General features: G+C 50.6%; 1 protein-coding gene across 1 annotated transcript; it reads right to left on the bottom strand.

Annotated features, from left to right (window-relative positions):
• Positions 1–24: 24 nt before the first annotated feature.
• Positions 25–25425, bottom strand: ENOX2 (ecto-NOX disulfide-thiol exchanger 2). Its single transcript, XM_077185834.1, has 15 exons — positions 25273–25425; positions 17696–17833; positions 16158–16289; positions 14448–14603; positions 13542–13748; positions 12825–13058; positions 11081–11293; positions 9497–9603; positions 7279–7393; positions 6724–6905; positions 6062–6169; positions 5211–5267; positions 4142–4250; positions 3790–3875; positions 25–2478 (listed from the first exon to the last, which is right to left on the bottom strand). The coding sequence occupies exons 1-15, from the start codon at positions 25370–25372 to the stop codon at positions 2347–2349; spliced, it is 2076 nt and encodes a 691-aa protein (XP_077041949.1). The 5' UTR covers positions 25373–25425; the 3' UTR covers positions 25–2346.
• Between the last annotated feature and the right edge of the window lie 1576 nt (positions 25426–27001).

Raw genomic sequence — 27001 nt, 5'->3', positions numbered from 1 at the left:
ACAAAGAAAGCAGCAGGCCCAAGATTTGCCCATAAAAAATGTTTATTCCTTAAAAATACAGCATTCATCTGCAGGGACACAACTAGTCAGAGCATTTTTTAAAAGGGTTTTTATCTGCTCCCAGTGTGACAAGCGCTCAGTGTTGGGAGCAAGGAGAGCAACAGCCTACGTGGGAACAGCCTGGTCCCAAGGGAAGATCTCAGTCACCCATCCCTGGGTGTCACATCAGCAGCCCATCTGCAGGATAGATTTCTCCTGGGAGAAACCTCAGCCCCTCTGGAAAGGCCCTGGGACAGGGGAAGCAGCAGGACCCTGGGGTGCTCTAGCCCTGAATCACTTCCACAGCACCAGCCATTGCCCCACATGTCCTGGCTCCTCTCCCTTCTGCTGCCCCATGGAACAACCTGCCCGGTCTCTCCAACAGCCCCAGCCCCCTCAGACCCCCAGGAGGTGGCTCTGGCTGCCCACGGTGCCCTGGCCCCATCCCAGCTCCCACCCTGCAGCCAACAGAGGCTGGGACCCAGCCAGTCCTTGTGCTGCGGGAGCTGCCACACTGGGGAGCCCAGCCCCGTCCCCACCGACCCCACCACCCCTTCCCTGCCTCCGGGTGCTCCAGCAACGGCTGCTCTCAGGGCTCTGCAACTGTCCTGACTCCTCAAGTTTCTTCCTTGATTTTCCCAAGGAGCGCTCTCACTGAGTACACACCACCCTGCTCTCTCTCCACCTGGCTGACCCCAAGGGACAGGTGGCACAGGTGCCACATTCCCACCTAGCACAGCAGGGGTGTCTGCTCTGTGACCACCCTGGCTCGCCCAGTGCCTGGGGAGAACTGGTGCCAGGCTCTGCCAGTGGGAACAACAACAAGGAGGATGATTCACTGGGGCTGGAGGATGAAGGTGCAGGAAGAAATACAAGGGATCTGGAGAGACCTCAGAGCCTTGGGGTGAGTGGGAAAGGGAGCAGGAGCACAGGAAGTGCTCTCCTCTGTCCTTCCTACTGCAGGGAATGGTGAGGGGACAAACAGAGCCAGCAGGTCAATAGCTGGCTCCAAGCCTGGCTTCACCAGTGGAATTTTGGGGTTTTGGATGAGGAATTGGTTCACACACCATCAGGTCTCTGTGCCAGGTAAACAGAACACACCAGAAATGTCCCTGTACTCACCTGGGCACTACCTTGGTCATGGCACAGGGTGGAGAAGCACCCAGCAGGATGACACCAGGGCTGGGGATGTGTCACACATTTGGGAAATACCTGAGAACAGGAACATATGAACTGGGGCTTCTCCCCCAAAGTTAGGTGGGATTAATAGCCCAAGTGAAGGGCACCGATACCTGGGGCATGGGGAACAAAGAGGAGGGGCTGGAACTGTGCCAGCTGCCGTGCTGGGAGCACATTGGGATGTCTAGAACAGGAACACTGCACGGGGTGACTGAGAGCTCTGCAGGTGACGCCAGGCTGGGAACGTGAGGCTGCTGTGGGCAGGAGGATCCAGAGGGCTCCAGGCAGGCTGGGATGGGCCGAGCTGTGCTACCCTGCACCTCTGCACAGCTGGGCAAGAGCATGGCATGCACTAGGAACATGAAGAACAGGGCTGGGAAGGATCAGGAGCAGAGGAGTCTGTGCTGCTTGAGCTTGGTCTCCGAAGCAAAGTAGGTGAAGGAACTGAGTCGTAAAAATCACCAAAAGTCAGGCTGATGTCGCTCTTCTCCACCCACATCCCCAGAAAATTAAACACCCTTCCCATGTAGAAGATTCTGTACACTGACCCAAAGCATGAGTGGCACTGCCAGAATCCCCCTCAGCCCCAACACCTCAGCTTAACTGCTAACAAAGAGAACAGCAAAAGAAGAAACAATTCCTTGGCTCAGAGGCCCTTGACACATCTAAATCTTCTCTTTAAACATACCTTGGCTTTTACTAATAGAAATATCTAAAAAATGCCTTTTTTTTCCCCTTTTGGTGATCTAGAAACCGGAAGATGCCCCTTTGTTGTTGCTTCAGGACAGTCTGTGGCTGTTCCTAGCAGAAGGAAGGTTGAGGAGGAGGAATTTGGGCACACAAGCACATACAACATTGGCAGAACACACAGTCAACACGCTGTGCTTCAAAGGGTCAGGCAGGAGCTTTTTTCCCCAAATATATTGAACAGCACTTGCCCAATAACAAATAACTGATCAAAGCAGCTACAGAACTTGGAAGTTCTTCATGTGCTGCTCTGGACTTGGTTTCACTTTTACACTTTGTACCCCGAGGCCGTGGTGTGAGGGAATCATCAGGAACAGAGGAAGGAGCATCCCAGGCTTTCTCAGCATCCATATCCCACTGTTTCCAGCGTTAAGTCAAAGCTCAAGTCATTTTCAACCCATCAAAGCCACAAAACTTCCACCTCTTCTCCAGGCTGGCCCCAACCCCGCTCAGCTCCTGCCGGAACGTGTTCTGCAGTCGTGTCATGAGCACTTCCACCTCTGCCGTGCAGATCTGGGGGAACACAAGGAAAACAGCACTGAAAGGGAAGGATGGAAGCCCTGGTGGCTGCTGATAATTCAAACTCAAACAGTTACATGGCTCGTCCAGGCTTTCCCTGAACTCCTGGGGATAATGCTGGGACACCAGGAGCTGTGACAAGAGCTAAGACTGGGGTTGCACCACTGCACAGGAGGTGCGCCAAAGGTCATGCCAAGCCATGCTCAGGGCTACAGGCAAGAGCCCTTCTGAAGGGCTCTTACATGGCTCCAAACCACCTTAGATCTTAATTTTTGTGCTCTCTGCTGATCATCTTAGTGAGAATGATGGACAGGGAACAGCGGAAAGATATTCCCCTTCCTTTCCTGTTGGCAGCTTCAAGAAATCAGGTCGTACTTCCAAGTACTCCCCCTCCTCTGCCTCACCTCAGGCCCAAAGATCTACTCAGGGTTAAAAATAACATCCCAAACTAATCTGAACTCCTGCAAGAGTCAAGGAGGAGACAGAAGAGCTCAGAAGGAACACAAAGGACAATGGAAATAGCCCTAAGTGTGAGTGAACATGAGGAGACTGATGCCACAGCACAGGTTAAATAAAGGGTGGGCTCTCCACAGGGGTTCTCCCAAGCAGAAGCTCCCAGAAGCCCTTCTCTGCACTATGGATACCAAAGAGGAAGTCCAGAAAGCAGCTGAGTGCTATGATGGCAGTTCTATAGGAGTTCCAAACCAAAATAAAGGCAGCTGGTGGCCCCATAGACAAATTCCAAGCTAGAATGAGGAGATAAAATTATTAACTCTGTCTTTATAAGGCTGGCGTGAGCAAGCCCAGGGAGCCATGTTTCCTTAGGAAAGGGTAAACTAAACACTCATTTATATACACAAGCAGCTGGATAAGTTCCAATCCAAAGACAGAATTCCCATGACTGTGAGGCCTCCTGTCCCTGGGGCTCTTTAAGGAAGACAGCTGGAGACCAGGATAGAGGACAATGAGATGCAATTCCTTCCTAAAAGAATAAGATGTAATTCCTTCCAGAAGTCTTTGCACAGTTGCTCCCATTTACTCCAAAAAGGAGCACAAAGCCAGCAGGACATGGGACTGCTTGGGGGTGTAGTTAGTGGTGAACCCCAAAGCTGGGCTGCTTTGGGCAACCTGGAATAGTGCAAGTGTCCCTGCCAGGGCATGGAACTGGATGGGCTTTGAGGTCCCTCCCAACACAAACCATCCTATCATCCTGAAATTCACCCCATCCCCCATTCTCTTCCAGCAGATTTCTGCAGGGAGTAGAGCTCAGGCCTCGCTGTCCAGCCCAGGCTGTCCCACACCCACCTTGCTGTCCAGGCGCTGCAGGTAGGAGCAGATGTATTCAATGCTGGCTCCAAAAGGATGCACGTGGAGAAATGTTGAAATTATCCCTGGGGAAGGAACACCACAAAGGTCATTGTCACGAGACAAAAGCCAGCTGGGACCACCAGCCCTGTGCCCCTGCAGGCAGCCAGGGGTCACGAGGCCACACCCTGACCCCAGCAAAGCTCAAGGTTTTCCTCAGTTCCAGGACTCCCACCTCCCTTGGGATAAGCAAAAGAGCCAGAGGTGGGCAGGAGGAGTGCAAGGTCACCTTGAAGCAGGTCCCCCTAGCTCAGGTCTCTGGAATCACCACCGAGGAGCCAGCAGAACTCACCAACTAAGAGAACTTCTCGTTCAGATTTCACAGGGCTGTTGCTCAAGGTCTTCTCCACTGGACATTCTTTCTCCTGGCTGCAGGCACAAACTCTGGACGTGCTGCTCTCCTGCAAAAGCCACAGGACATGTTCCAGACAACCTGGCACACCAGGGACTGGCTTGGGCAGGCTCCACAGAGCATGCAGGGGTGTTTTCCTGGTGTTCTGAGTCACTGCATCCATCACTGCTGTATCTGAAGTTTATTTTCAAAAATGCTCCCAGTAAAGCACAGCTGTGTCCATGGTGCTGGGTGTCATCCACCAAGTGAGATGAAAAAGTCACAAAGTTCAGCAGATGCCACCACACACCCTGCACCAGCCCTGCTCCCTGCCATGACATCTGCTCCACAAGGGCCTTGCTTTAAACAACAAAATACAAACCAGACCATGGCCTTGCCATGACTGATTAAGCTGCAGAGGTTTATTTTCCAAATGCCCACACTGACACAAATGGGATTAATCAAGTGCCATGGGGCTGCACAGGGCTTAGGATCAGACTGTCCCTGACTTGAGTTTGTGGTACTGAATTAAAACAGAATTGGGCATAATTTATTATCCCTGACATAAACACAACAATGCAAAGATGGTGGCTGCACTAAAAGCAGAACGTGCTTTTATTCCCTAGTTTTATGTGGAATTCCAGTGGCCTGAGAGCTGTGGACAGCTATAATTGGGAAGAGCTTCCAGTCACCAGTGAGATGGGCTGGAGGGAGGCCAGTGACCAAGATAGAACTGAACAGTCCCCTGGGTTTGCTCAAATTCTTACACCAGTGCAGTTCTCAGCTCACAGGGCTGAGGCTCTGCCCAAATGGCCTGAGCTTCCACATTTGCTTCTAGAGGAGAAAGAGCAGCTCTGCCCCTGTGGAAGCTGATCCAGGGACTGCAGCCCAGCTGCAAACCCACAGCCTGCCTGCTCCTGAAGATCACAGAATCATGGGATGGCTTGGGCAGGGAGGGACCTTAAAGCCCACCCTGTTCCACCCCCAGGGACACCTTCCACTATCCCAGAGCAGCAGCTCTTGGACTTACATTCCCTTGGCAGTCAGCTGCATCTCCCTCCTTGTCCTCTTCATCTGCCATGCTCTGCTATATATGGACAAAGAAAGGAAAGATTACTGATGATAATCTGTTATTTTTGTTTTGAAGATCCTGCTCTGATTATTACTGGAATACACAAAACCATTTTTAGTTAGTGGAAAGGCATTATCTTCCCTAGCTCCTGGCACAAAAAAGTGGGACTACAGATGGAAAATGAGATAAACCCAATATCTGGCTCGGTGGGCCAAGGGGGAAGTGCTGCTTCATGCTTCTTTTGTAATTGTATCTGTGCTATAGAGGAAAGAACCCAGCAAGTGTAGAGTCAAATCCACAATCAAATCAGAGGCGATCAAACCTGAGAAGCAGCACTATGGATTTCTGTTTGGAATACTGCATGGATTTTTGTTTGGAATAAACCCAACAAGAATAAAAATATTAAAACATTCACAAAAATTTCCAGTTCCAAAGTGCTTTATGGAGGGCAGATCAAAACATGCTCCTAAACCACAGTAGTAAATATCAGTGTCTGATAACTGAGACCTTTTTTCTTGTCTTTTAAAAGATCACACTGCAGAAAATCCCGTTCCAGCTGTGGTACCACTGTACACTGGTCAGTGACAGTCCTATTTTATTTATACAGTTGCTGAGATTGTCTCACAGGTACATGAAGCAACTGCAGGTCCATTCCTGACAGACATCCTGCAATTTGACAAGTAATTTTTCCTCACTTTCTAAGGACAACTGCTCGAAACCAGGGCTGGGCATTCTCACCAGGAGTGCAGGACAGATGTCCTTCACCACAAAGGTGAGGACTGCATAAGGAGGACCTGCATGGCACATACCTGCTCCTTCAGGTTTTCTAGTAATGTTTCTATTTTAAGTTTGTCTTCTTTCACTTTTTCCAACTCAGCTTCTCTCTTTTTGTACTCCTCTTGGACTTTCAAAAGATGCTGGAAGAGAAACGATAAACTCTTAACCTGCCTTCCACCTTCTCAACCTGCCTTCCACCAATTATTGTTCAAAGACCATAAAATTTAGAAGGGCTTTTCCATGAAGACCAGACAGATCACATCCAGAACCACTACAAAGATGAAATATAAAAGAGGGATCCACCTTAGAAACACCTTTGCCTATTAGCATAGAAAAAAACACAGTTGTGTAAACATGGGACGGTAATTCCATTCCCAATGGATGGGATTTCCCATTTCTTAACTCAGCTGGTTATGGACAGACTTGGTACTTTGGAAATCACAGTAAAGAGCATACAAGGAATCCTTCAACTATGGATTGCTTCCATGGGACTTATCAGCTCACACACAATCCCTGGTATCAGTATTTTCTTTGGGGTTTTTTTTAGCAACACTGGACACAACAAAGTTGCTCCCCCCTGCCAGACTGGATCCTGCTAAAATCCTGCTAAAATGTTTTTCCAAGTGTTTCTGCCACCCATCCCAGCCTCTTTCCCCTGCAGCACAGCCCCAGCTATGAAAAATTCCAGGCCCACCTTCTGCATGCCCTGCAGAGCCTGCTGGAGGAGCTTCATCTGCTGCTCCTTGGTGGTGTCCTCATCCCTGGAGGCCTTGCCCTGCTCCTGCTTGAGCAGCTCCACCTCGTTGCGATAGGCGTCCAGCTGCCAGCGCAGGCTGTCGTTCTCCTCCTTCAGCGCCTCCACCTGCGACACCAGCGCTGGGGACAACACAGCAATCAAACCATGGACAGCAAGGAACCCCTGGCTGCCCTCCCCACCCTGCACACGGGCTCAGCAGCTCGGGTTACAAATCCTGAGCACACAAAGGAATGGCTCCAGCTGTTTGGGATATCACAGGGCTGGAGCCCCTCTGCTCTGCAGCCAGGCTAGGAGAGCTGGAGCTGTCCAGCCTGGAGAAGAGAACGACCCAGGGAGACCTCAGAGCCCCTGCCAGGGCCTAAAGGGGCTCAAGAGAGCTGGAGAGGGACTTTGGACAAAGGATGGAGTGACAGGACAAGGGGAATGGCTTCCCACTGCCAGAAAGAAACCACTGAAGAGAAGCACATTATGAGCTCTAAAAAGGGATTTTACCTGACTCTTCTGTTTCTTTCATCTCTGATGGATCTTCTATTTCTTCATCTGACATTTCCATCTCCTCCTCTCTCCGAATGCCCATCAGCTCATCATTGTGGATGTTACGGATCTCCTGGGGTTCAGAAGGAGAGAAGGTTTCAATACAGATTTCAAGGAACAGGTTGGCTGAATGAAAAGTTCCTGAAATCTAGGTCTGCAAAAAACAACTCCAGGACATGACTTAAAAACTGGCACAGATTATTAGATCAAGGGCAATATCCAGCACAAGTCACTCTGTCAGAGCTACTGGGATTACGGACCCTTCCATCTCCCTTCTGCTCTTGTGATGAGGCAGCTCAGCCTTGCTGTGCAAACCTGAGGAACTGGAGTCAGCCCTAATTCTCTGGAGCCAAAAGTCCCAACCTGAGCTGGGACAGAGCAAACCAAGCTACAACTGCACCTTTGCATGTACAGGGACCTCCTCAAGGTGACCCCAAAAGGCTGAGAGATCCTTTAGCCATCATCTGATATCTACAATGAAGTAAGAGACATTTTAAATTACACCTAAAAATGTACCATATACTAGCAGCATTTTAATAAATATATAAGTATCTGCCAAAATCTGTATTAAGAAGCTGCATCTTGTGGCTTCCACCTTCCTTTAAGAGCAGTCCCTAAGCTGGGGGATGGCAGAAGACTGAGCCTGGCAGCTGAAGTGCTCCTGAAAGAGGCTTCACCAGTGGTCTCACAGCCTCCTCCCATTGGGAGAACTTACCTTGGAACAAAAGACAGCTCCAACTGGAGAGAGAGCTCCCACCCCAGCCACAGCCAGTGATCAGAAGGCAGGGAAGAATGGGAGCACTGGGCTCAGAGTGAATCTGAATCAGCACTTGGCTTCTCAGGTGCAAAAGAAACCTTGGCTCCTCTTTTAGCTGCTACAAAGGTTTGACTCACTGGGATCTGGAAAGTCCCATAGGTACAGTCTCATGGGAGATCACACCTGGAAACTTCCCAGGACAACAGGGGCATTTAGTGTTCAAGCATGGTGGAGGATTAACCACCTGCTTGATACCACCAGGGCCCTGGATGGGCCTGATCCAGAGTCTTTCCAGGCTGCAGCTTTGCAGGAAGGTGGCCTGGACACCCCAGTCCACAAGGATCACTGGCCTGGACACCCCAGTCCATAGGGATCACAGGCCAGGATACCTCCAGCCCACGGGGATCCCAGGCCTGCACATCCCTGGCCTGGTGGTGATCATGGATCAGCAGCCTCTCAGCTTTGCTGAGATTCACTCTGGATATTAAATAATCTTAAAGGTGAAAGACACCTCCTGGCTTTGCTGAGATAGACTTGCTTTCCAAGTTTGTGGTAAGGAACTCAATATCCCAGACAAATCCAGAACCACAGGAAGATTTACACTGGGGTAAGCAATGACAGCCAAAGGGAACAGGACAGGGTGGAGGAGTGGGATAAAACCTCATGAGACTCAACAAGGCCAAGTGCAAGGCCCTGCACCCCCAAGGTGGCAGCTGGCAGCATGGATCTCATCAGAGCCCCCAGGACAAACATCTCCCCACCCATCATCTTCCAATGGACACCCTTTCTTTACCTTAGCTTCCTTATTTCTGACATTCTGCCCGACTCTCTTATCTGATTTTATAAAATCTTACTGGACTAAGAACTATTCTTCCTCCTGCAGGAAGAGCAGTGGGAGTGACAAGCATTCTTCCATCAGTTCCTTTCTGATCACCATTTTTAAACCACACATTTCATCATGTCACTTCACGGGATAAATACACAAACATGAGAACATCCTCCCTCAAGCTTTGCAGGCTGTTCATCTGCAATTATTTACACCTCAAGGTGGAAATATCACATAAAATGTGATAAAAGATTCTGACAAAACTTAAGAGTTGCTGGTTTTTTTTAATCTCTCTAGAAATCCTTCTTGCTTTAATATTAAAACAAGCAGAAAAAACAACATTTATCATCAGTATTATGACTATTATTGTGCACAACTTCCATCAGCAGACAGGTCTCGATGTATTGCTACTGGTGACACAAATACCAAGAGAAAATTTATTACCTGTACCATAAGAGCCTCCTGAGTGATTCCCACCTCACACTGTGAAGGAAGGTGTTGTTATCCATGCGAGCATCGCGCAAACTGAACATCAACATCCTGACAAGCAAGAGACCGTGCTGGAGGATCTAACACAAGAAAAGATTACCAACCTCTGCTTGTTTGCACCACACGCTGATGTTCTTACGCTGAGCTTTCGTGAAATGGTCCCAAGCCTTTTGTTTGGAGGCAGAATGGTACACGGCCACTATCTGCTCGACTGGAGTGGCAAATCAGCAGCAAATCGGGCCCGAATAGCATCCAGAGAGGGCGAACAAGAGGAGTAAAGGAGTAAAAAAGTGGAATCAGGCAGGTGGTTTGGCTCCCCTTTTCTCATAACACTGCACTGTGTTGATGCTACACTCATCAGGGAGGGGGCTCAGTGTCTGGAAAGAGCCTTGTGGGCTTCGCCAGGCCAGTGCCAAACGCTCACAGAGCAACGACCAACTGGGGCATGGGCTCTGCTCTCAGCTGGGAAAAAGGCAGGATATGTGGAAAAAAAAGGCAGCACAGGTGCTGAAAAATATCCAAATATGCTGTGTGAGGCTGGCTGGGAGTGTAAGTTCAGAGGGGCAGGACTCACCTCTGAAATGGGGTGATGAGCTACAACCATGACTTGGCCTTTGGACAGTGCCACAGCCTGTGTGAGCTACAGGAACAGGACCAGGACCAAAGCAAAGGCACCAGCCATCAAGTGTTCTGGGATTTATTCCTCCTGCTTCTCTAGAAAATTTAGAGGATTTGGAATACACAAAGTGTTTCTCCTTGGCTGAGAGCTCACCCACAGCACAGAGCATATCCACTTGATTTTTTCTATGTTTGTGATGCAGTACCCATAATTCTCACAAAATAAACACATCTCCCTGCTCGTTAGAGTAACCTAAGAGTGGCTATCAGTCTTGGTTTTAGAGAGTGGAGATACACAGTAGTCTCTATTACTACTTACTCTGCAGTGCTCATTGTAAGTCCCTCTGGACCGTGTGCCTGTAGTTTTTACCATTAACAGAATTTGAAGGAAAATAATAATTAAAAAAAAACAAGTAACAGCTAAAATTACTAGATACAAAACCAAAAGTTAAGAATGCTCAAAAGCTAGGCAAGGGGCTCAAAGAAAATTAGTACAATTGTGGAGAAGGTACTTGTAATGAAGTAAAAATATTCAGATTTACTAAAGCAAGGATGTGTAAGAGGCAATGAATGGTCTGAGAAACGATTACAAATCACATCCTGGAATTAATACAGTCCATGCCTCTTCTTGATTTCCTGGTCTTATAAAGTACTGGGATTTGAAAGACCCAGGGTCTGCAACAGGGTGTTGGAAGCACTCTGCTGGTCCTACCTTTTGCGAACAAATCCTGCACACTTCGCTGAGGCACCAGATTCCCAGGAACTTACCTTGTTTGTGCACAGGAGGGGTTGAAAAGATGACAGAACTAATAACAAGACGATAATTAAGAGGAAACAAATTCAGAATTCATTCTCTCCTTCCCCCAGATGTGGACTCTTACTCCAGTAAAAAGTACCACAAGGGATTTTTCCCAGGTTAGTGCCATGTGATTCCAAATCAGCTGGAGCTGCACTGAAGCGATTGCCACTTCTTTTCCCAAAGCCCTTTTAGTGGGGCCTCTCCAGACTCTGGAAATTAAGAGTCTTCCCTACACCACACAACCAACATCCAGCTTGGAGACACTACTCACACTGCACCAGGATCCCTGAGAGAGCCAGTTTGAACTTCTCTTTAGCTTCTTCCATCTCCTTCTCGTGAGCCGCCTTCTCATTGACCAGCCTGCGTATGTGGCTGTTGGCTGACTGGATCATGGAGTAGAAGTTGTTGGCAGTTCTCCTGTTCACTTCCCCACGTTCTATCCAGGTCAGCAGGGTCTGGATGGCTTCCGAGAACTTGGTGTCATCTGCAGGAAGAAAGGACAACTTTACACCACAGCTCTGGGGTGGCCTGGGCAGCTGTCAGGTCCTTTCCTCGGAGCTGAACTGCTCCTTCAAAGGTCAGCATCCTTCAGGAGACTCATCACAACTCCTGGAAGCAGGGAAGGATCTAAACATGTGGCTGTACAAAGGAAGGCAAGTTCAGCACCAAGCTGATGAGCAAATCACCTGCTGAGGTGCAGCAAGAGGAGGAACAAGCACTAGAAACTTACTGGAAAACGTCACATCTACTGAGATGGAACCTTTTGTAAAAGGAGATGACCTCCAGCTCCAAAATCATCAGATCACACATGAATTTCAGGCTTCCAAGAAGGTCTTACATTAGTCCTTCCAACCAAAATTATGTGGAAGAAACTTGTACTGAACAGTTCTGATTTGCACAAGTTTCCTGCACTCAACAGGTTCGTTCAGCCTCGGGAAAATAAGATTTAAGAGAGACCTCATCACTGTGTCCTGGGGAGGGCTATGAAGATGGAAACTCCTCTTTTACAAGAGGGTCACGTGGAAAGGATGAGGGGGAACGGGTACTCCTGGAGACAACTTTTCACAACAGCAGCATTGTGGAAGTGCTGGACTCCCCAGTAGCCAGAGGCTTTCAAGACTGGGCTGGGCAGTGTTGGGCCATCTGGTCTAGACCATGCTTCTGCCAAAAAAGGTCAGGCCAGGTGAGCCTTCAGGTCTCCTCCATCCTGAGATTCCATAAATATGATTCAAGCGCAGGGGTGTTCCAGATTGTAAGGAAAGATGTATTCTATTACCATCTGTATGGCAGCTATCTTTTGTCAAGTGGGCAGTTTGCCTTATCTCTCCCTTTGAGTGACCACAATCACTCCTCCCCCGGGAGGGGACATCTGCTGATAACAGACTATTGAATGTCAGAGCAGAGCTGATAAGAACTATAACACCCCATTGTGAGGTGCTCTGCCCAGAGGGAGGAGCCAAGCATTGCTACCCAGATAGAATCCAGAGGTTTTGAGACACCAGCACGGCTTTCTCCACTGGATTCCCCAGAGGAACGGCAGCTGCCTCTTCTTCCACTGGATCTTCAGAGGCAGAATACATCCTTCTCTACAGGACCCCCTGCTCCAACAGAACCACCCTGACACTGCAGGAGGGCTGCAGCCACATTTCCAATGGGACTGCTGCCAACACCCTGACCCACAGGGTGTCAGGTTCTGTTCTGACTCTGTCAGTGTTGTTCTAGTGTACTGCATTGTTTATTTTATCCTTTTATTTTTCTTCCCTATTAAAGAACTGTTATTTCCTGCTCCCATATTTTTTGCCTGAGAGCCCCTTAATTTAAAATTTATAGCAGTTCAGAGGGGTGGGGAGGGTTTACATTCTCCATTTCAGGGGAGGCTCCTGCCTTCCTTAGCAGACTCCTGTCTTTCCAAACCAAGCCAAGGGGGTTTTTGACAAAAGAAGGAAGATGGCAGCAGAGCTGCTGTGTGCTTACCCCTGGAGAAGACAGAGCTCTGCCCATCCAGCCCCTCTCACCTTTAAGCTTCTCGGCCACCACGCTGCACTCATGGTCAGAGTAGTGGACGACGGGGGGCGGGGAGGGCGGGCGGAAGCGCTCCTCGGCCAGGCGGCGCCGGTGCCGCTCCTCGCGCGCCAGCATGCGCTGCTTGCACTCCCACTCGTACAGGTCATCCCGCGCCTGCGCAAAGTCCACGTGCAGCCGCCCCGTGTCCTTCTTGTCCGTGCTGGAGCCCAGCCGGATGCGGTAGCCTGGCAGGAGGGAGGCTGGTCAGTAGGACAGGGGACTTACCTGAGGCTCCCATGGCTAAAGGAGACCAGAGGGTTTGGCTAACAGGGAAAAAAACCCCACTAAGTCAAGCCAACCAGCCAAATAAAACCCCACTAGGACAAGCCAACCAGCAAGTAAGTCCAGCCCATCAGTCAGCACATTAGGAGCAAACGTCCATTTTTTTAGGCACTATATACAGAATTAGCTGAATACTTATCTATGTAAGATGAAAATAGACTCTGCACCTCAGCCCAGTGTTTTGTAAACATTTTCAGGTGACAAAGTATCGCTGCCTTTCCTCTCAAGAGCTGTTTTTGTATATTTAAGCAGAAATGCAATAGCAGCAGAAGGCAAACTGACACAGCATCAGAGAAAACTGCCCCAATTCTATTGTTCTGCCTATAACACACCACCACAGTTCTGTCCCAAAATTTTAAGCTTCCCTCTGAGCCAAACACACCCACCAGACAGGTAAAGTGCCTTGTCCACCATGAACTCCTCAGCAAAGCGGATGTGGCAGAAGTTCTTCTTGCTCTTGCGGATAGCTATGACCTCCCCACACTGCTCAAACACCTCCATGATGATCTGCTCTGTCCCGTTTTCCGGCAGGCCTCCAACAAACACTGTCTTGCACCCTGGGGGTCTCTCTCTCGTGGCTGGAGGGGGAAGATCTGAAGAGAGAAAGCAGAGCAGGTCAGGTTTTGGGTTGCCAGAACACGCTCCTTCCACCTGCTCGCCTCTCCTGAGAGATGACCACACCTTCCTGGCTTCCTCCCAAAACACACCTGGCTATGCCACACTCAGATTTACAGAGTGGATCCATAGCACTGCTGAGGTGCTGGATAAAAATAAGCACATTCACCAGCATGTTTGCAAAAAGAAGATCTTGGGAGTCTAGAGCCCTCCAAATACTCTCCTGAGTGCAGGAGGTTCACTAAACTGCTGTCAAAGAACACAAGCAGCACCAGGAGCTCCCAACTTCATCATGGAAGGTGGTACAAAATCAGCTTAAAAAACTGTCCTAATGTAAATAACACATAAAAAACATTCTCAGGGGATTCTTTGTGCTGTAACTGCACACACTCCAGACTTATGTGCTTGAGCTACACCTCACACTGTACACGAGAATCAAATCATGAGGACTTCAAACGCTCAGTGACTGGAATGGCTTTTTCCTCAGACTTTATCAATCTAGCAGCTGAAAAAGCTATTTCTGAAAATGGCAAACAGTGACAAGACCAGGCTTTTCCTGTTGCTCTGTCACCCTCTTGCCAGCAGTGAGTCCCAGGAATGGCCCTTTTCTCACACACACCTGGGTTTATATAAACAAAGGGATACCCTATAGAGACAAAGCACAAGCAGACAGTTACGTGGGTTAGGTGGGAAGAGAGTGCAGCTCTTGCAGTGGATGATCTCCTTCACAGCCGGCATGTCCGGAGGGATGGGAGGTGGGACAATCCCCAGGCCTGGCATCATGGGGTTGATTGGAGGGATTCCAGTCATCATTCCAAGAGCAGGATCAAAATCTAAATGGGGGAAAGAATAAGGGAGTCAAGCGTGGGGGGTAGAGTCATACAGTGACTGTGAGCTCTGACAGCAAACGGGGAACACTCCCACGCATGCTGGTGAAAATCAGTAGCATGCCAACATCAAACTTTAGATCTATGCCCTTGAAATAATCTTTTAAAACTATTTCATTGCTCATTGCCACAGTCAAGTAACTTTTCTCTGTTAAAATAAATTATTTCCTTCTCTCCTCTGTAGACACTGGCTCCCATCTAATGTCCAACCCTTCCCAGAGGTTTGTCCACAAAAAGACACCTGTGACATATGGAAACAGTTGAAAACCTGACCCAGTTTGGTTGTATTAAGTAGTTCAGCAGCACAGGCAGTTGTGACACAGGCTTAAGGGCATTAGGAAGAATTTGTACATGGAAAAGGTTGCCAGGCATTGGAAGGAATGGAGTCCCCATCCCTGGAGGTATCCATGATGCGGCACTCAGTGCTCTGAGCTGTTGACAAGGTGGGGATCAGTGACAGGTTGGACTCGATGTGGAGGTCTTTTCCAATCTAAATGGTGCTGGGACTTAGGGCATCATCTCACCAAGCAGACAAGTGCAGCAATTGCAGCAGCTAAGAACCTGCCATTTCCTCAGTACTTTGAAACAGTCACAGCAAAAACACAGATCTGAGGCCAATCCTCTGCCACTAACCAGCTTTTTTGGAGGAAGGGACAAGAAACATTCCTGTTCCAACTGTAAAACATGGATGTAGGAGTACACGGGAATTATATCCTTATCCATAGGATAGGCCTGTGTTGATTTTTCCTTCATGGAAGAATGTCAGCAGGAGAATGACACGGAAACAGCATCTCCACAGCAAAGCCAAATGTGAAACAAGGCCTTGGGGACAGGAGAGAACTCTATTACTGTGGAGAGAGTTGGGGCTGTTCAAACTGGAGGAGAAAAGGTTGTGCTGTCTGCCAACATAGACATTCCCTCCCCAGGTGAGCAGACAGGTCTTATGGCAGGGAAAACATCCTTCTTAGTGCAGCAAAGCACTGGAACAGTCAGTTCCATTCAGGACTTTGATGTCCAGCATCCTGCACTGCTGGGAAATCAGGCACAGCTCAGCTCTGTTCCTGTAGGAGCTCTTTCATCCAGTACAAGATGACTCAGCCATGCACATATATTTCACACTACAAGGTGGTCATTTCTGGAGCAGAATTCTCCATTAATTTCTGCCATATCCATTTTGCTACCCTGTTGCTTTCCTCTTTATCTTCCTCACCAACCACTGCAGCTCCATTTAGAGTAACATGCTCCTGGATATCACTGGTTTCCTGACCTCTGTGTGGCATCCTCCTCCTCCTGCACCACTGCAGGATACCTAAGGGTACCCCACAAAATTATTATTTGCATTAAAATACATGTATTCTCATCTCTTCTCAATTCAGGTCTCTAAACAGATCACTTGCAGCATGAATGCATTTCAAACACAGCTCAGTGTGTACATGGTGGGTGTCTACCCAGCCACAGTGCAACAGGCTGTTCCCAAAGAGCAGTGAAGGCTCAGCTCACCAGGCAGGAGGGGCTGTCCTGTCATGCCCATGGGAGCCATGCCCAGGTTGTTCATGGCGGTGGCCCAGGCAGTCGGGTCGGACATTGGCAATCCCATCAGAATGGAGTCCAGGCTCAGATTTCTGCCACCATCTGTTGAGAGGAACATAAAAGTGATTAAGGGCTTAGAGCAGATCTCAGCTCTGCCCAGTGAGGCTCTGCAGTGTCAGCACCCAAAACCAGAGCTAAACCCACTCTCAGGGAAGAGACAGTAGAAAAAAAACCACCAGTGCTGTGCTTCTGGAGCAGCTGGGACTTGGAAAACACCTTAAAGCACCTCAGTTATGGTTCACCCACTGCAATTAAGACCTCTAAGGGACCTTGAAGGAGCACTGATTAAAGGTAAGGAGACACCGATTCCTCACAAGAGATTTAGGAACAAAGGACACATCCAGCAGGTATAAACTGTCAGATTGCACTGAACTGAAGAGAGCTGTCCCAGCAGGATCCTCCCACTGCCATTGAAGTGCTCTGTCAGCTCATCAAAACCATCCTTGAACTGTGCTGTAAAGTCCATGATTCTCCTTCAAGGATTTTTAACTCTCCAGGGAAACAGCTGCATTTCACCCTCTCTTTCTGCAGCTGAGGGCTTTGCACATCACCTTCCTTCTGCCACAGGTGCAGCCTCATCCTTCCCTTCTGCACCTGGAACCTCCCTAGGGAAGTTCCCACCTCATTCCCACAGACTGCTCTGTCCATGCTGTAACATCCCACCTCCATAGCACAAGCACATTTCCCCAATCACACTGGTGGGATTGCAGTTTTCAGCCACAATATAATCTGCAAAGGCATTATTCTGTGTTCCCTTTTTTCCCAATGCTCTGTGAGAAATCCTGAAGCTGGCATCTAGGAAGTTTTCCTTGCAAGACTCCTTGATCTGACATTACAATATCATACAGTTCTTTTAACACTTTGTTTTTATGACATTATCTTAAATGTGAATGTCTCTAGTCATTCAGCCTGAGGTGTCTTATCCTGCTTTTAATTAAGGTCATGATTTTAATCTTGAGATTCTGTTCAATTAGGAAAATACATCTATTTGGACAAGTATAGAGAATCACAGAAGGGTCTGGGTTGGAAGAGACATGAAAAACCATCCCATTCCAACCCTTGCCATGGGCAGGGACACCTTCCACTGTCCCAGGCTGCTCCAAGCCTCACCCAACCTGGCCTTGGACAATGCCAGGGATGGAGCTGCCACAGCTGCCCTGTGCCAGGGCCTCCCCACCCTCACAAAGAACAATTCCCTCCCAATATCCCATCCATCCCTGCCCCCTGGCAGTGGGAGGCCACTCCCCACTCTTCTATCACTACATACTCCTTGGGAAGACCCCACAGTCTAAGCCTGGCTCAGGCACAGCGGTGGGGCTGCAGCAGCACACAGCTCCCCCTGCCCACCCTGCACAGCCACAGCCCTGGATCCAAGCCACTCTTCACAGAACCCTTGAGTCCTGCCAGCAATGGAGCTGGGAGCAGCAGTGGAGCTGGTATTGGCTCACCTGGGGGAATGCTGCTCCTCTTCCTCTTTCCCGGGCCACTTCCATCCTCGGCCGGGCTGTCCGACAGCCGCGGGCCAGCGGCACTGCCCAGCCCCAGGGACTCGCTGCTGGCAGGGTCAAAGGACAGCTGGTTTAAACCTGAAAGAGAAAAGTACACTTAGGGATTTGACTTAAACTGGTTTGTGATGCTTTTGGATCACTGTAGTGAGAGAAATGCCCAGTTCTGGGCACAAGCAGCACATCCGTCTGTCCTTTGCCTTGAAGGAATCCTGACTCCTGGCCCCAGCTCTGCCTGATCTGAATGTTACACAATAAAATATTACTCACCAGCACCAATTCTACCACCCACACAAATCAAAATGCCTGACAGTGTAAGCCAGGGGTGCATCTTCCCTGGGCTGATCAGCATTTCAAGCCTGGAAACTCAAAGGACAGAATTTTTCCCTATTTCTTCAGTCCAGAAACACACTGTTAAGAGTTATTTCAGTTTCACCAGTTGAGAATTCACCTGGAGTGATTTACTACCAAAAAACAAGGCACAACTGAGAACATCTTCAAAATGAGATGCTGTTGGAATTTTTGCAAGGAGTCTGCCACACAGCTGCTCTTGGTCACTGACATGGAAGGGGCTCTGGGATGCACATCCCAAAAAGGAGAGAGCTCCAGATCACCCACCCCAGCTGCACCCTCCTGTCAGGAAGCTGTGGAGAGCAAGGTCTCCCACGAGCCTCCTTTTCTCTAGGCTGAAGAGATGGGTCCAGTGCCCTGAATTGACCATTGAGTTCCTCACTCCACCTTCTGTCACAGTCAGCACTTGCAGGAATGCAAGGCCGAAGGACCATTGAAATATCAAGTTTGATTTATCTTTGTCTCAGCAAATTCACCCTGAACAACCAATACAGTGGAAAAAAAGAAAAAAACAAATATTTTCTGTGGACCCATATAAAGTGATAAAAACAACCACAACAATTTCTAAGGTGCTCTGTGTTCCCAGGGGAATCAGCAGAATTGAGAGCAGCAACAATGACAATTCCCATCCCAGGGTACTGATGGGCCGAGGCATTTGTACCAAACCTTCCTCCACCCCCTCTGCAGCGTTGTGATTTCTGTTCCAGAGGATTCCAAGAACTTAATAAACATGGCTGCTGGGTCTGGCTGTAAATAGCCAAGTGGGTACAGGGAGCCTGGCAGGCTCCTCTCTGAGCCACTGAAAGCTGAGAATGCAAGAAGCAGCCAAAAAAACAAGGACTATTCAGCTGGCAACAACAATAGTCACGCCCGGCCATGCAGGATGCCTACAATGCTGTGTTAAATATTCCAAAGTCAAAATATCATGGAGGTCACGAGGGCTCAGGAAAACAAATCTGAATGCAGCAGGTTAAAAATAGAGAGGTCGTGCACAGGGAAGACAGCAGGAGAAAAGAAAAGGAGCAGTTCTATGCTCACATTGGTATTATCCATGCAATAGAAAAGGCAAAATTGAACAAGAGTTTCCTTGCATTTGGCAATAGGAAAGGATGGAGAGAAGCAGTGAGTGGGACAGCCGGACACTGGTGTCACCAGCATGGACAGACATCCTGCTCTGGCTGCAGACAACACTGTGGAGACACCTGGCCCTGACCAGCACCTGAATAGACACTGCTCCAGCCATTGCTTTCCAACCCACTGGGGAGCACAGGCAGCCACTCACTCCAAGGATTTCCAGCCCCAGTTTGAATGAGAATCTCAAATGTCCCAGCATGTCCCCAGGGCCAGTCGACAGTCAGAAGCAAAGCAGATCAGCTGGAAGGCTCTGGGTGGAGGCACCCGTGTGACCTGGAACAGGAGCCTTGTCCTCAGGGCTCACCAAAACAGGACCAGCTACCATCCACCAGAACCTAACAACAAACATCGAGCAGAAAACACCTTGGGAAAGCCTTGCTCTCACTTCACCAGGATGGAGAAAAAGCAAATGTTCCAGTAAAGGGCAGTATGGAAAGTGGGTGATGGAAGCCGTAAGCAAGGGACCTTGCTTGCTGCTCTCTAGCAGTAGTTTCCTCCAAAAATAAAAACAAGCCAGAGAGAAGATTCCCAACACACTCTGGAGTAAGAAACCCCTCATTATGTTAGATTTGCCACCCTACACAGGATAAATGCTGTGGATAGCAGCCAACTTTCAGACCCACCTGCCTCTCTCCTACCATCTCAGCGAGCAGCCAAAGCTCAGCCACACCCCACTGGGTATAGAGAACAGGCTCAGAAGAAAGCTGAAGCTGCAGGAAATCCTCTCTTCTGGGCTCTGAGCAGGTTAAAAGCTGACAGACTCAGCCAGTACAGCCAGGAGACACAAACAGGAACATCCCTCTGTCCTTCGTTCCAACCAGAACGAGGTGTCCTTGGCCATTCCATGCTGCTCTGCTCAGGAGGGAAGGCGCTAGCACAGGAGCAAACCACAGGGGTTTGCTCAGTATTCCTGTAGTAAGCCAGCCTGGAAAGGCCAAAATAAGATTTCTGCATTTGCTGGGAAATGCTACACAGAAGGTAAGGGGAGAGGAGAAAATCTGGGTTTCCAGCAAGTGTCAGAACTGGTGTCAGCACTTCTAGAGCCGTATGTGGCACAGGTGTCAGTGTGCCCTTCATCTCCCTATTCCTATCTCCAGGGATTTTCAGAAGAGTCCATTTAAAAATTGAGTGAGACATGAGGCACTGCCATAATGCAGTGACTAAACATTTAAAAATAAAAACTAGAAGATTCCTCAGCAGAAAAATGGATCAGGGAAAGAAGGGGGGGATGCTGAAAGAAAGCAGAAGGCGATTCTGAGCAAGGCCTCTCCCACAGCACAGCGGGTCCTTGTGGGTGGTTTTCCCCTCTGGAAACAGGTGCTGAGCTGTGCCTGATGGGAAGAGTCCACAGCTTCCCACTGGCCTAAGCAGCACTGACAATGCATAGCCCACTGTCCCACTGGGCTGGGATCAATCCAGGTCTGTGCTGGGGCTAAATACGGCTGCAGCTTCCACAGCACAGCTTCAGAAAGGGGCTGGGGAGAGAGGAAAGATCTCAATGTTCCAGGCATAAATCAAGGGAAGTATCCATCCTCACTGGGTCCCATGCCAGACCCGGGACAGGACTCAGTTTTCCAATCCTAACAGAGCTGGGCCATTTGCTTTAATGACCAGGGGGAAAATAAACCCCAAAAAGTCCCTGAGGCAAACTAAAAAGGCTGTTTTAAGATCACTCCCATTACCAACAGAAAACACTGGAAATCACAACCAAAACACAGGATTGTGCAGCTCCTGTGAAACACTCCTGGGACCACTTACAAACAACACAGCAGCCACAGGGCTGCCACCTCAGGATTTGGGCAAATGTTCCCTGCTGGGCTCAGGAACATTCAGTTAAGTGGTGGCATGAGCTCTGCCACAAGCCTGGCACTGCTCTGGAGCAACAAGCTCCAACTGCAGCCTCACTCTGCCCAGGCACTGGAACAGCTTTCCTGCCATTCAACCAGTTAATGAACAGCAGAAACATAAACCTCTGCCCCAAAACTCAAATGACAACTATTACCAGGTATTCTGACACTGTCACACACCTAAAAGCCTTTCAATTCAACTCAAAAAGCCTGTGCAGGCTGTTGCTTGTATGGTCGTATTTTGGGATGTCCTGGAACCCTATCTGCTACACTGGGTCACACTTGGGGGTGCCCCAGGTCCCTCTCAACTCCTCAGGTGACATTTTGGGGTCCCCTGGGCTCCTCTGAACACATATTAGGCTTGTCTTACTGAGCATCAGGGGAACTTCAGAAATGGGCTGACACAGGGTTTACTATAAATACGGATTTACTTTATGCCAACATTGGCAAATTTAGGGAATAAGCACTGCTCAATCTGAGCAGGGTGCCTGTGTTTTTGGGAATAAACTGGATTCTGGGATACACTGTGCCATTGATTACACAGTTCTCATTTTAAGCCCTCAAGAAATAAACTTGAGAGGACACCAAAGTACATCTGCAGCAATCGATTAGAACACAAGAGGAAAGAGACCAGCAGGGAAGGCAGAAGAGAGGGATACCAAAGCTTTGAAGTTACATTTTGATCCCAATAATTTCCTTTTGGAAACTAATTTCCAGGTTCAAAAACTACTGCTGGGCTCGTGCATGTTCCTCTACCGTACTCCTGGCTCAATTATCACTGGTAGAGCCTCCCAAACACCAGTCTGAGCCAGGAGCTGGCCAGGCACACTGATGAGAGCAGCACAATTTTGACAGTGACTTCTGTCAACTCCAGATAATCCTGCAGGGCAGCAGGAGCCATGCAGGGAATCCCAGAACCCCCCCCCCCCTCCCATGTTACCTGCAAACTGCACGAGGAACATGGCAAGATGCTCATCGTAAGGCAGGAATTCAGACAGTTCTCCTGCTGCTCCCAGCTTGGCTTTGTGTTTGAAAATCCGAGTGCCAGGCTGAGCTCCCTCACTCAGCTCCCAGCACAACAGAAAAGCTGGGACCCAGTGACAGCAGAACTGCCCTGGGACAGGCAGAAGAGCCCAGGCGTGAGAGCCCAAGCTGGTCCGGGGCTGGCACCCAGCAGCTCCACGTGTCACCATCCATCTCCTGGACTGACACCCAGAGGCAGATTCCAGCATGCAGGGGATGGAGGCGGATGAGCAGGTGGGGAGGCAATTAACAGCCAGAGCATCTGAATTTGCCAGGGATTTCATCCATCACTGCTCTAAGCACTGGCACGCAGCTCAATAAACCCTCTTTGCATGCCCGAGATTAGTGGCCTTTGCACTGAAAGATTAATTCCTGGTAATCCTTGATGGTAAGAGGCACACTGCTCGCTTTCCTTGATTCTGGAAGCTGGTATTTGAAAGAAATATATTAATTTCAGGCAGCTAATTATTATAGCAGGGCTCTGTAAAACCAAGAGACACAAAGAGCCCCTTCCTTCTTTGTGCCTAAGAATGCAGCAGTCAGCAACCCCAGTCAGGGAAACCAACCTGCAGAGTTTTCACAAAAATACAGCCACAGCAGCAAAACCAGAGGAATTTGACCAAGTCCTGTACGAGCTGTGCTCTACACTCAATGTTGTAACCCAAAACAAAGGAAAAAACTCCTTACCAGCATGTGTGTACATGTATGTGTATCACCAGCAGCAACCTAACACAGCCCTCGGTGCTTCCCAACAGTGAAACCTGTCATGCCCACGCCAAATTATTAAATACTCCATGAAATGTTTTCAGGATGCTCACAAGGCTCTGCCAAACCAGCCTCCCTCTGCACACACATCTAGGAATTCTAACCCTGGCATTTCCAGGGGGTGAGCTGCCCGTGCTCCAGAGGATGCAGAGCAGGCAGCTGCAGGCAGCTCAGTCCCATCCCCTTCTGTCCTTCCAGACTCCCTCAGCACTCCTGGAGAGAACATCCAGCAAGTGCCACCTCTGAACAATGCTCAACAGCTCCTGTTTTCAGAAATATCTTTTGGAAAAGCTAGGAGAAGAAAGCTGATGGGCAAAAGGATGCAGGACTAACTACACAGAGCTACTGGGAAAGAAAAAAAGGGGGAAGAAGAAAAAAAAAAGAGGAAAAAAAAAAGGGAAGACACAAAAAAAACCTCCAGTAGAGTCAGCAGTCAGGATCATCAGAAAACCCCACTGCAAAAGCTTGGACTAATGGGAAGAGAGCCTCGTGGAAAGCCAGCATCAGCGTGAGGAACTGCTGGCTGAGAGTGGAGCAGCTGGATGGAATGGACATGCTGGAACTGAAATAATGTCAGCAGAAAAGTTGGGGATTAAGGGAGAAATCTCACACCATCTTTGGAAGGTATACAGAATACCTCAGTAGCAACACCTGATCTTTGCAATGACTTGGTGATTGAACCTCATCCCTGCTACAAGCTCCAAACATATGACCTTCAACACAGAAACCTGACCTCACCCCAGCTCCCACACAGCTTTCAACAACTCAGCTCAAGGGCCTTTTTAATTAGATCCTCAAAATTCCTCAAATAAGCCTTGAAGAAACAGAGAACCCAACCCCTTGGCTTCCCCCACAGGGAGGAGTATGGCTGGAGTAAGAAGGAACACAAGTTGGGGGGATAAACTCCTATCCTGGGTCACCTCCATGCTTTCCCACAGTCTCACAGCTCTGCTGCAACTTTCTGCAGAAAAATATGGAAAAATACAATGGCTAATTAATGTAGCTACAGGGGAGGTAAGGACAGTGCAGACTAATGAGGAGCTTGCCCAAAGATTAACGTTTGTGTAACAAATACATGGCACTAAAGAACAAAAACATCTCCACGCAGCATGACATTGATGGACGTTACTGGTACCAGCACATAGCACCAAAATGTGAGGAAAATAAGAGAGTAGGAAGCACATAAACCAAAGAAGCTCAATATAGATGCTCAAGGAATCAAATAGATGCATGCATGCGCATACAAGAGTTACAGTCCAGGGCTGTGGGAGAGCTGCAGACCACGGCAGCTGTGGGCACCAGCACGAGCATCCCCAAAGCTCCCTGTGCTGCCCACGGACCGTCTGCTGTGGCACCAGCAGAGGATGGGGGAGAGAGAGCACAGCGAGGTGCATCCCACCTCGGGGGAAGCTGCAGCCACCTTCACCCCTCCACCCCTTTTGTAAACTGCTCATTCTTGGAACACCAGAGTAGTTTCTTTATATGCAGCCAATTTCTCCTTGTGCCGATTTCACAGGATCACTGGGATTGAAAGAGACCTTCAAGGTCACCCAGACCCACCAGTACCACCACAATAACCCCTAAAACACACCCCCAAATGCCTCAACACTTTCAGAGATAGTGCCGCCGCGCTGAGCAATTTATTCCAAGGCCTGACCGCTCTGGTAGGGAAACGATTGTTACTAATTCCTAACCTGAACCTACCTTGGCACACCTTGAGGCCTCTTTCCTCTCACCTTGAGCAAACACGACATAGCACAAGGTCCCGACCCCCCCGGCTGCTCCTCCTGTCAGGGCCTTGTGCAGAGCCAGAAGTTCCCCCCTGAGGTCGCTCCTTTTCTCCAGGCTGAGCCCCTTTCCCAGCTGCTCCGGGTGCTCCAGACTTTTTCGTAACAATCTCCATCTTTTCTGATGTAATTTTAATGTCCTTTTGGAAGTGATTTTAACTACCGCTGAACCCAAATGGTGGCACAGACATTTCCCACGTGGAATAAACTTTCCCACATAGCCTCCCCACCACCTAAACGGACCCGGAGCCCTGCAGGTGTCCCCGCCAGTCTTCCCGAAGTCGCGACGGCTCCGACGAGGCCGTTCGGGCCCTCCACAAAACTCCCCGGCTGGCTCGGCCGGGCCGGAGGTGCGGAGGAGGCCGCTCCTGCCCAGCGAGCCCCGCGGCCGGTCGGGCAGCGGCCCGGAGGGCAGCGGAGAGCAGGGCGGCCCCTCCGCACGCCCGAGCAGAGGAGCGCTCCGGCCCCGGCTGCTCCCGCTGCGGGCCGGCCCCAGCCGCAGCTCGGCCCCAGCCGCCGCTCGGCCTCTCCCGCCGGGGCGGGGCGGGGCGGGGCCGCCCCCGCTCTCCGCACTCAGGGTCCCGGGTCCGCGCCCCCCGCTCCCCGCACTCACCGCCCGGCCTGGCCCGGCCCGGCCCGGCCCGGTCGCTCCCACACGCGCCGCCGTTTCCGCCGCACGCCCCGCCCCGCGCGCCCCCGCTGCGCGCGCCCATTAGCGGGGCGGGCGCTGCGCGCGCACCGTGACGGGCACGTGACGGCGCCCGGCGGGGCGGGACCGCGCCGGGCGAGACCGGCCCCACCCCTCGGACCGGGACCATCCCACCGGGACAGGCCACACCCCTCCGGGACCAGGACCATCCCACCAGGACAGGCCACAACCCCCCGGGAGCGGCCACACCCCTCCGGGACCGGCCCCACCCCCCGGGACCGCGACCAATCCCACTGGGATCGTCCCGCCAGGATCGGGACCATCCTACCGAGGCCGGCCACACCGCCCGTGACCGGCCACACCGACCGTGACCATCGCACCGGGACCGGGAACATCCCAGCGGGAACATCCCAGCAGTAAACACCTCACCGGGAGAGAGCCGGCCCCGCAGCCGCGACTCCGCTGCTGTCGCCCTCCTTTCCGCCGCCCCGGTTCTGTGCTCGCCCCCCGCGCCGCTGCTGCTTCCTGGCCCCGGGCAGAGCGGCCCCCGGCTGTCCCCGGTGCCGCCTCGAGCCCCCGGTAGCGGAGCAGAGACCAGCCGGGCACAAGGGCGTTTATTCAGCGCAGGGCAGCAGTGGGGCTGGCGCCCCCCATCCTTGCCGGTGCCGGTGGAGCAGGATGGCTCCGTCCCCCTCCCGCCATGGCCGCCCTGTGCCCCCCAAAGCTCCCGCGCCGGTGCTCGGTGCCGCGGTCACCGCAGGCTGGAGCGGGACAGTAGCAGGGGCTCTCTGGGATGAGGGATGGGAGCAGACCTGGCCTTACAGGGAACGGCTGCCCCTCCATGTTTCCCAGTAGGATCTGGAGATGTATCCAGGGATGGAGCCCCAGCTGTGCCAGCCTGTGAGCCCCCTCCAGCCAAGGCTTGCAGAGGGAGGAAAGGGGTCAGTGCCACAGTGAGATGCCCAGAAAGGGACGCTCCACTGCAGGGGGAGTTCTGCCTCCAGCTGCACCTTGTCCCCCACCTGCACAGTGTCACCGAATCTCAGAATGGTTTGAATTAGAACTTAAAGCCCATCCCATTCCAACCCTCTGTCATGGGCACCTTCCACTATCCCAAGCTGCTCCAAGTCCCAACCTGGCCTTGGACACTTCCAGGGATCCAGGGGCAGCCACAGCTGCTCTGGGCACCTTGTGCCAGGGCCTGCCCACCCTCACAGGGAACAATTCCTGCCCAATATGCCATCCAACCCTGCCCTCTGGCAGCAGGAAGCTATTCCCCCTTGTCCCATCACTTCAGATTCTTGTTCAAGGTCCACATTCTCCATCTCTCTTGTAGGCTCCCTTCTAGTGTCCCCTGGAGGTGCGTCTGGAGGTGTCCCCTCTCCCATCCAAGGCACTACAGTCTGTTCGTGGCACTGAGTCCCACTTGGAATGAGCTCCTGCCCAGCCTGGGCTCCTATCCTCATGCCGATTCAGACCTGCAGCCTGGCCCTTCAGTGATGGACTCACGCAGCAGAGCTGGCAGTCAGGAAGCTCAGAAAGCAGCACAAGGCCCATGTCCAAAGTGTCCCTGTTCCCACTGGAACCTGCTGCAGGAAGATGTTGGAGGGAAGCAGAGGCTCAGCGATGATGAGGATGATCAAAGGCACAGCCGGCAGAGCTCAGGCATCACCAAGAACCGGCAGCAAATCCC

Source organism: Agelaius phoeniceus, chromosome 14 (genome assembly GCF_051311805.1).
Source record: "Agelaius phoeniceus isolate bAgePho1 chromosome 14, bAgePho1.hap1, whole genome shotgun sequence".
Lineage (NCBI taxonomy): Eukaryota > Metazoa > Chordata > Aves > Passeriformes > Icteridae > Agelaius > Agelaius phoeniceus.
Note: the sequence above shows the minus strand (reverse complement) of the source record. Positions and strands in the feature narration are given on the sequence as shown.